This window comes from Montipora foliosa, chromosome 9 (genome assembly GCF_036669935.1).
Source record: "Montipora foliosa isolate CH-2021 chromosome 9, ASM3666993v2, whole genome shotgun sequence".
Lineage (NCBI taxonomy): Eukaryota > Metazoa > Cnidaria > Anthozoa > Scleractinia > Acroporidae > Montipora > Montipora foliosa.
Window position 1 is genome coordinate 19,873,859 of NC_090877.1, and position 10,000 is coordinate 19,883,858.

Sequence of the window (10,000 nt, forward strand, 5' to 3'; positions counted from 1 at the left end):
CACTGTTCTTTCGATCAACTAAAGATGTCGAATCATTCTCTGACAGCTCGGGGAACCGATCTGCCATTTTCTCGCAAGAGCATGATTTCGATTGCGCATGAGCAAAATATTATTTTCAGCAAAACACTTATTTGTAGGCAGTTATTTGCAGGTCACGTGGTGGACTCTTGGCTAATGAAAAGGAAGGACAAAATATATCGAATGATAATAGGACTATACAAGATCCTACGGAAGCTATTTGATAGACATAATTTTATTAGTTTTATTTAGTTTTATGGTATCCACGGACACGACTAGTTACGGTTGCACCGTCTAGCTTGTGGTTTAAATTCATATCTGGCATCCAGATGTAGTATAATAATACTATTATTATTTTAATTAATAATGTACCTTTTCATTCTCCACAACAAGACAGAAGGTAAATGATTGGCTTTTTTTCATTTCAAGTTCGCATTTTTAAAGTTCAAAATAAAGCCGGACAGGAGTGAAGTGGGTCTAGTAAATGGACTTTGTTTGACTTAACTCTTGAAGACCACCAAAAAAAGAACACTTAAGACGTAAGGGAAGCACATCCCTTTGGTCTCTGCTTCTCTTAACACTTCTCTAGCTTCCTCAAGAAAACCAGGTCCTTACGTAACTCAATGCCAAAGCACACTAGAAACACGATTTCTATTTACTTTTCTACTACATTATGATCAACAAATAAGCCGCTCTTCCAGCAAGGTGGCACTTATTACTGAACTGGCTCACCTTTCCGAACTTCCAAAGTGGCAACCGTTTCAACATCAAATACTCCAGCACTTGTAGCGGTACAAAAGTAATTTCCCGCGTCACTCATTTGAAGATTTGTTATAGTTAACGCGCCATTGATTTGCTGGCTTCGTCCAACTGGCAACTGACCTCCTTGTTTCCTCCAGCTGATGGTTGGTCGTGGATCTCCAGTAGCGCTGCAATTTAACCTCGCACTAGTACCACAGCCTAATATCATTACAATCTTCGAAGGAGGTTTGATCGTAAATTGAGGAAGCGAGACCACGACCAACATAGTTTTCTTTTCAGCTCTTCCTAGGAGATTTGATGCAGAACAGAAATAAAAGTCCGAGTCATTTTTGCGAACTTGTAAAATTTGCAGTGCGTTGTTGATGTACTTCACTCTTCCCTGAGGTAACTGTCCGGATGATTTTCTCCACGTCACAACTGGTGCAGGGAATCCAGTCACGTGACAGGTTGGTAGAGTGAAGGTCCTTCCTTGAATAGCATGACGAGGTCCCGGATTGAGTGAAATCCGAGGATGAACTGAAACGAGAGAGTTAAGAAACTAGTTATTGATGTTGGTCATGTTCTCAAAAAAGTGCTATGTAGCAATGTCCGTTACCAACTACTCTAGGATGAAGAGACAACTTTTTCGAGAAATAGGACCAAAAAAGCAATCAAATTAAGGAAGTGTAATTTGTGCTGATAAGGTTACCGCAGAGTAGCTTATCAGAGAATCATTCGCGCAGACACTAATGTGACGCATAGATAAAGAATAAAACCGAATTTCAACAAAATGACACGTAATTTGACTTAATGGTTGCTCTACATGTTCTGATGAGTGGCGAATAATCTTTTTTGTGCAAACTGTTAGGTTCTCATTTAGTTGAGACAACACTAAGACGGTCGTACTTAAGGTAAGCGACCGATTGCAAGAGCTATATACTTTCATTAATAAAATACTAAAAGGGTTTTGCTTTGATTACTTAATGCTACCAACACTAAACAAGGATAGTCTCAATATCTTTTGTGTTGAAATGGAAGAATTTTGCTTGTTACAGAATCAAGCCTGAATAAATCTTATTCTTATACAGCCGGTTTGATTGCCTCGTTTTAACATTCTGAGTAGTTCTATTTCACCTGTTAAAAAAATAAAAAAGGCTAACAAAGATAAATTTACCGTTAACTACAAGCTGTGCCACTGTTTGTGCTTGTCCCAAGATGTTTGATGCTGAACACTTGTATGCACCCGAGTGTATTCCAGCGACGTTTCGCAAAAGCAACTTTCCTTCTGAGACTCCTGACAAACTTATTTCTGACTGCCCTTTCAGTTTACTCCACTTTATTGCAGGCTTTGGATTGCCGCTGACTGAACACTGGAAAGAGGCTGTCTTCCCTTCATTAACTGTTAACTTTGCCGGCGAAATAGCTGTAGCGGGAGCTGCAATTGATTCACCAGGCTCTCCTTTTGCTCCCGGCATGCCTGCGGTTCCCGTGTCGCCTTTCTGTCCTTTCTGTCCATTTTCTCCCTTGGGCCCAGACGGTCCCATGATTCCTTGCTTTCCACTTTTTCCTGGTGATCCCATGATGCCATTATCTCCTTTGTTTCCGGTTCGTCCTTTCAGTCCCCTTCGTCCTCGAACGCCTTTTTCTCCCCTTGTGCCAGGTGGACCGGGAGGGCCTGGGAGACCTGTCAAACATTGGTCGATGTTTGTTTGACAAAGTTTCAGTAATAACAGTTGATCAGTTTTCAATCTCCCGCCTGGTGTTTGTTTGTTTTCCGTTTCGTTCTTGGTTGAATAAATGTGGCGCCTATTCCGGTGAATGGTATTGCCCAGAAATTCTAAAAAGAAACAGCGACATGATAAAGCAAAAAACGCATTGCAGCTAAGAAATCTTACAGCAAGCGAGAACTTAAAACAAACGCGAAAAAACCTGCGAACGCATATGAAAGTCTTGCTCTGTCAACTCACTTTACAATGCAAATAAAAAGGGTCTCAATTTCTTCAAGGGAAACTTGTTTTTTTTAATTATCCATTTAACAATTTGTAAGTTACATCGTGTATTTCTTTGTCAAATTTATGTCATAAAATTGGCTCTCCTTGATCTGACCTATATCTTCAAACACCTCCCCAGTACTAGACAGGACGCTAACAAACAATTTATTTGATGCTAATAAAAGGCAAGAGATCAAAAACCTTGAACTCTTTTCGACATCTGAAATCCTGCTGTTGAGGACTTTCCCCGCGTTCGCCTTTTGCGTTGTTATAGTATTTCCAGCTTATCATCATAATTGGTGTACAAAATAAATGTAAAGTTCGCGGCCAGCCTCGCAATCGAAACGCAAACGGCAACAATCGAGCACCAAAGGCAAAAATCACGTCGCCTTTTGCTTCTGAAATACCTGACCAGCTATAATTTTAGATCCTCTCCGATCATAGTTAATGCATGGAGATGGTTATGAAACTCGACAAGTTCCTTTGTTTCATGTTTTGTCCGTATTTTTCGCCTTGACCCTGCACAAAACACACCTTTTTTCAAGAAGATAACCAATCAAATCCTTCGATTAAATTATGTGCAACTAATTTGCAAACCCATGCGAAGCGAAAACAAAAGATTGTGCAGGGTCACGGTCAATTCAACATCGATTGCGACAACATTGTTCTCGCTTTTGAAGGTTCTAAGATTTCATAACCAGTCCCTCGATTAACTATGCTCTGATCAACTAGGGATTTAATTAAAAGATGTGTTCATCAATATTGAGTTGGAGATACTCAGGGGTAGTCGGTAGCCACAAATTTCTTGGGGCGCGCATTTACTTTCTGACAATGAAACGATTTCATTTGACGCTCCGTAACATGGAGGTGAAATATCAATACTAATTTCGGAAAGTTGATTACCAAATAAATATGCAAGTTATTGCAATCCCCATCTTCTACCTTGTCCTTCCATGTTTCGATGTCAGTAAGGCCAGCTTTACAACAAGATGAAACTTACCCGAAAAATTCTTTGAGATTTTTGTGATGTCTGGACCTTTAGGAGGTGGCCTAACCTGGGTGTCGGTTCCCAGAGCGTCTATTCTCTTCCTTTGCTTGTTCAACTCTAATTCAACTCTTAAAAAACCTCCGCAATAAAACACAATCGATAAAACAGAAATAATCGATGCAAAGGAAGGGCAACTGTTTTGAGCAGCCATTTTCATTTCAATACTCCCAACAATAACGCTTTGCCTGTTTCAGCTTGGATAAGTGATACTTAAACCGCGTGGGTGGGTCATTTGCCAAATTATCTTCTACGTATGTTTTTAGGGGCATAAAGTTCACATTGGGTTGTATTTCTAACGCATTCTTAAAACTATGAACACAGCAGAACGTTTATACATATATCACATCAAATATTTTTATTACCCTGCAAATTGAAAAAAAAAAATCGTTTTGTCACTTTTACGTACTTTTTGCAAGTGAAGTACCTAGCGCTTCCTCTCACGAGAACAACCAAACGAGACAATGTATTTAGAGGCTCAGCATGTTGTTGCTGGCCTTCACCCAATCATGTTTAAAGGCAGATCTTGTTTCAGTGGTCGATATTCCAATATCACTGTGATGGAATGTGTAAAAAAGCTCAGTTAGTCAGGGGAAAAAGAATATTCGTCGTTCTTATTTCAATTTATTTTATCAAGTTTTTCTTGTTGTTTTGTGCTTGCTCTTTTAACACCGTAAGCAGATAATAAGAGAATGTCACTGATAAGTTACTTTACGACGTAACAAGCTTTATCATATAAGTACTGAGATTCTGAGATTTTGAGTACTGAGAGTCGCACTAGTGGACAAAATTGTTTTTGTTGTGACAAAATTTCAGACAAATATCTGTTTCCGGTAAAATTTATTTTGTTATGTTTAGGGTCGCACGCAATTTGCATTCCTGTCATACACGCATCAATGTGTACAAAAGAAAACTTTCCTACTCCCGATAGAAGTGTGTCACGATATCATGCTATATTAAAGACAACATGCGGCTTTCGCTTTTGTTGGACTTTTATTGCTTTTAACTTGCATGCAGGCTAGAATGGCAAATGTGTACAATCTGCACTGTATTTACAGACTTCATAACTTGAATATCTAGCTAGCGTTGTTGGAATACGAGCGTCAGATCAGACAGCATAGACGGACCGAACGTTGGTTGACTCAAAGACTTCTTGCTGACCAAAATAATTACTTGTATCTGGAGTCATCGCTCTTAATGGCATATAAAGAGCACTGAAACTCGCATATGGCCTTGAAGGATCCATCGGCTTCTTAGCCTTCTCAACAAGATGGGCGCTAAATTACAAGTAAACTTGATTTTATCGCGTTTTTCATTTGCTGTTTGCGTCATGAGTGACAGTTTGATAGCTTTTTTGATTTTTTGTGACATTTTGGCGAGGTCCAGAGCTTGGCAATTTTAAGTGCCGGCATCTTTGATGCAATGATGAAAAATAGTTTTGTTTTTGGTCACAGCCAATCAGCGACGCGAAAGCCGGATGAAATTTCACCGGTTAAAAATTATCGTTTCCGGCGTCTGCTTGGATGAATAATGTTTTTCACAAGATGGCTGACCATATCGTGATTTATGGCCACAAACAGGTTTTCTGAGCCCGCGAGACTGAGTACCTCCATTGTTTTAACGAAAACCGCTCGTCAGCAACCTGTTTCTGGTCATTGCTGTCTCAGGTCTTCCCCACGAGTGACGTTCTTGTCGGAGATTTGCAGTTGCCATAGTAACGCTAGCGGTATTTGTTGTTCGCATGTAATCGTTTTTAGCGTGACGAGCTAGTCCTTATAAGGGCTGCGATACAAAATGTCTTTTATCTGTGTAACCAACGCCCTAGAAAGAAAAGGGGAGAGATCTGTGTGCTGGGAGTAAGTGACCAACATTTAAAAAAAAACTTTTATCAAACTATTTGTGTGAGTAAATTAGGAAACTACACGGAGCGATTTCCGAAACCTGACACCTCCGACGGGACAGAGCGACATTTGGAGCAAAGGAATCTCTGATCTTGGGCTTAGGAGTGAGAACAAAGAGTGAGAACAAAATGGATGCTTCATCTAAAACGTTGCAAACAAAGCTAACTCAACAAGAACTTACGGCCGGAAGAACACAAAGCATAATAGGTACTCGAAATGTAGAGCGTATCGAGCGACACTTGGAGGGATTCAAAGTCATCGTTAGCGCTGTGGATAACGCGAAAAGGATTGTGGAGGAAATCAAAATTGCAAAAAAGACAATATTGAATTGGAAAAAAGATTCATAGCGAATGAAAACTTGAATGTCCAAACGCAAAATAAGAAAGAATACTGAAAGTACAATGCCAAATCTCAATTTTGAATTTTGGCCCCGATGGTAGCCATAGTGGAAGGCTTAAACAAGTAGATGAGTATGTCGCGATAGTATTGGAAAGACTATCAGACATCAGAGGCGACTTGGTGAGAGACGACGAAGAATGATCAAGAATGGGGAAAAGTGGGACTTTATCAAGCTATGCAAAGCCTTACCAATATAGGCATGAAGAAATCTTGTTCTCGATGGTGCTACAAGCGTAGAGAAACCCCTCAGCAGAAGAGAGAAAATGTTCAACAGAAGACATATGGAACCGAAACCACGAACATGTGTTTACTGCGATAACACGACCCACAGGTCAAACGATTGCACAAAGGTAATCGACACCAACGAAAGGAGATTACTAGCAAAACAGTATATCTGAAGGCCACCCAGCGGCAGATTGCCCTAGCAAAACGATATGCAAAACAAGTATAAACTAATGATTTTAATCAAAGAGAGAGGGAGAGAGAGAGAGAGAGAGAGAGAGAGAGAGAGAGAGAGAGAGAGAGAGAGAGAGAGAGAGAGAGAGAGAGAGATAAATATATAATAGAAGATCCTAATATTACGGGGGAAAATAAACCCTAAACTTGCTTATTATTACAGTCTAATTAGGGTACATAAAACTATCCTTAGTTAAATAATTATCTATTCCTTTCCAACGATAATACTAAATGTAGTAGTTTCTTTACACCTTTCCCAAACCAGAAGCAAAATCCACGACAAGTTCTTTCCCACCTCGGCACCTCTTTCTCCTCTGGCAATCAATTTTACCTTTCACACTTTACATCACTTTACCCGCGTCACTTTCTTCGAGTTTTCTCTATTTCTTGCTTATTTTCTTCCTCATTCGCCGCCACTGACAAGGGGGTTTTGTCATTCTTTCCGGCAGCTCCCGCTAATGGCACTTAGAAGTGTTAACACTTCTTTTCACTTTTGCCCTAAGGCTTTCGTTTTCCAACTCCCACGTTGCTCTCCTACACGTCGACAACCTTGCGCCACTGCAACAACCGACCAACGCTCACGACTTTTACATCTGTATACAGTTAAATTAATTTATTCAAATTACTGCTAAACAATGTTGTTTTTAGGTAAGCTGGAAAATCCGGAATTCCGCCGGAATTTTACAAAGCCTGTTTTTTGTCAATTCAAAGCGATTGAAGATTGTCCGAACTCCGAATATAATCCGAAGATGATCCGAGAGCTACCGAAGTCACCCGAACATCCCCGACAAACAATCGAACTGTCGAAGATGTTATGAAGATTTTCCAATTAATTTGAATGTACTCAGAAGATTATCCAAGGATTGCCGAATAACCGTGAATCCAAACTCCCGAAGATCTCTCGAAGATTAAGACAGCCACCTTTTTTTTTCGGTGCAAAAATCTCTTGGGATACAGACAATCAAATCACGCATTAAGAACGTTATCCGGGTAACTACAACCCTGACAAGGCGGTATTGAGATAAATATTCAGAACGTGGCGGGGCGGGGGATTGAGCAAAAAACAGTAGTGGCAGGATGCGGGATTTAAGGAGGCTCGAAATAGTTTCTCCATTTTTACAAACAAATAAACATATTCTGTTTTTAGATACAGTTAGGGTATGCATATCAAGACAGAATTTGGCCAGGGCATTAAGTAGCCATCATTGATTTCTCACATCCCATTTTCCTTCAAAATAACGTCACCATCGCAATGATATAAGGCATTTCTTTGAGCCTTAAAATCAAGATATATTGTCTTTTTTGAAAAACGGGACGGTGAAATCTTCTCATTCAGCGTTACCAGATAATGTTAGAAATAATCTCTAAAATATTTAAAACAATCTGTAGGTCAGTTTTTCAGAAGATGAAGTTCTTTTAAATGTGTCGCTAATTTCTTTTTTCACCTACAGTACTGTGCCCTGTTTTCATAGGGCTTATTTTTATCCATCACAAAAAATACAAGGAAACTTACCTACAGTGTTTTGACAAACTTAAGAGCCTTGTGCCGGCGCTACAAGATCTGGTAGCTTTTGGAACGGATGGCAAACATAATCTTAGCGAGGCACTGTCCACCTGTTTCACAAAGGCATTACATCTTCGCTGTTTCCGTCACATCGAAGGCAACGTCAGGTCAAAATTAAGTCAGCTGCTCGTAACTGACTTTAGACAATATCTGTCAGAAATATTAGGGAATTAAGAAGGGCGGACGTACCTACCAGGTCTTCTAGTTGCGACTACTTCAGACGACTTCAACGCAATTCTTCTGTCATTAAAGCAGCCTTGGGCAGAAAGGTAAGGGAGAAAAGACGGACAGTCGAAGTTTCACGACTGAATGAAGGAAGGGGCTTCCTTAATGAAAAATTGTATGATAGCAGATGTGCGAACGAAGGCGGGTCTAGGTTTTTGTCCGGATAAATATTACACAAATGACAGCGAAAACACCAATGGTAGACTTAGACATAAAACGCATGGCAAAGAGCTAATTAGGCGAAACGGCATTTGCAAAAGCCGTTAAAGAAATGATCAAAGACGACCAAGAGGCAGAGGTCATATTAGCCCTTTTTGGAGCGTCGGAAAATTACGAACTGTGCGAGCAATTCAAAAGATTTCAATTGTCTGCAGAAGAGTGGTGGGCCATGAACAGAAGCCAAAGGAAGGATTACGTCCAGAAGATGTACGCTCTATCCATTGATGACTTCTACGCCCACCAGGCCAGCCTCTACTCAACGAAAACTCCGCTACTTACGTCCGTTCAATTATCGCCTCCGCATGGAAGTCTAGATCTCCATATCGCTGAGTTTATGTGGAAGAAAGCAGGTAAAATAATTTCCCAACCAAACTCTATCTTCCCAGCACCATCAAAGGATGGCAAAATAAAGACATTTTCTATGATTTCCGAAACGGGGAATGTCCTACACTGTGTGCAGATTTATCAAAACTTTAATGCAACATGTACATGCAGGAATTTTAGACCTAAACACATTTGCTCGCACACTATTGCCGTAACCGAAAAGAAGGTGCTCTTGAAGAATTTGCGAAATGGTACAAGGGGAAAAACATCAAGGGTGGACTTTCGTCAGCTGCGGCTATTAACGTGAACACGAGAGCACCAGGACGATAGCAAGGTGCAAAATACCAAAGAAATACTATATATATTAGTATTTCGTCCTACCCATGCCCTCCTCATCCCTGAGCATTGAAACGAATGCAAGAACAAATTCAGGTACACCAATTTCGACAAAAACTAAGCAGCAGTCGTCTGTTGCAACATCGTTACCCTCGACTCTGGCTATATTTATGTGTCTGATAATAGTCGTTGTAACGCAACACAAGTCAAAGTGTGACATGTATTTAGTGAATGATAGATAACGACCACATGTTATTGAAACCTGAGTATAAGCTTTAGTGATTGCATTATGACAGCATGAGATAAGGGTAACAGAAAACCTTTTGGTAACCGTAGTGTTATTGTATTTCGATGTTGCATAAAGCTATTGATGTAAAGGCTTTTAGGCCAGATTGAATGACGAAAGAACGAGTGTAGTAGGCTTTGAAAGTGTAATTGGGTGAAATAAAAACGCAACTTCCAAACAGAAAGATACAGTTCTTTTGATCGGAACTGGCGCCGGGAGATATTCCCGCACACAACCAAAGCAGTGCTTAGAACTCGTCTGCTGCGGCTTCATTTCCGTCACCCGGACCGCGAACGCAATCGCTGTTAAACGATTCTGCATCCCAGTCATATCAAGCATCGACTCCTCAATTAATGCATCACGGCGCAGACATTGGGCCTCTTCGCTGACCACCGAAGTATCTCGCGTGCCAACAGCAACGGGAGGTGCTTGCCAATATCATCCATTTAGATTCCCATGGCCATTACAACAACCATTTGCGACATCTATGTTTAC

General features: G+C 40.4%; 1 protein-coding gene across 2 annotated transcripts in view; it reads right to left on the reverse strand.

Annotated features, from left to right (window-relative positions):
• LOC137970751 (uncharacterized) overlaps positions 1-3,996 on the reverse strand; it is a 23,209-nt gene extending 19,213 nt beyond the window's left edge. For both annotated transcript variants that reach the window (XM_068817310.1, XM_068817309.1), the window contains exons 1-3: positions 3,751-3,996; positions 1,934-2,596; positions 751-1,296 (exon numbers count right to left, since the gene is read on the reverse strand). In XM_068817310.1, coding sequence (XP_068673411.1) covers positions 751-1,296; positions 1,934-2,596; positions 3,751-3,955 — 1,414 coding nt within the window. In that variant the 5' untranslated portion in view covers positions 3,956-3,996. The remainder of the gene's footprint in view (positions 1-750; positions 1,297-1,933; positions 2,597-3,750) is intronic.
• Positions 3,997-10,000: the final 6,004 nt, after the last annotated feature.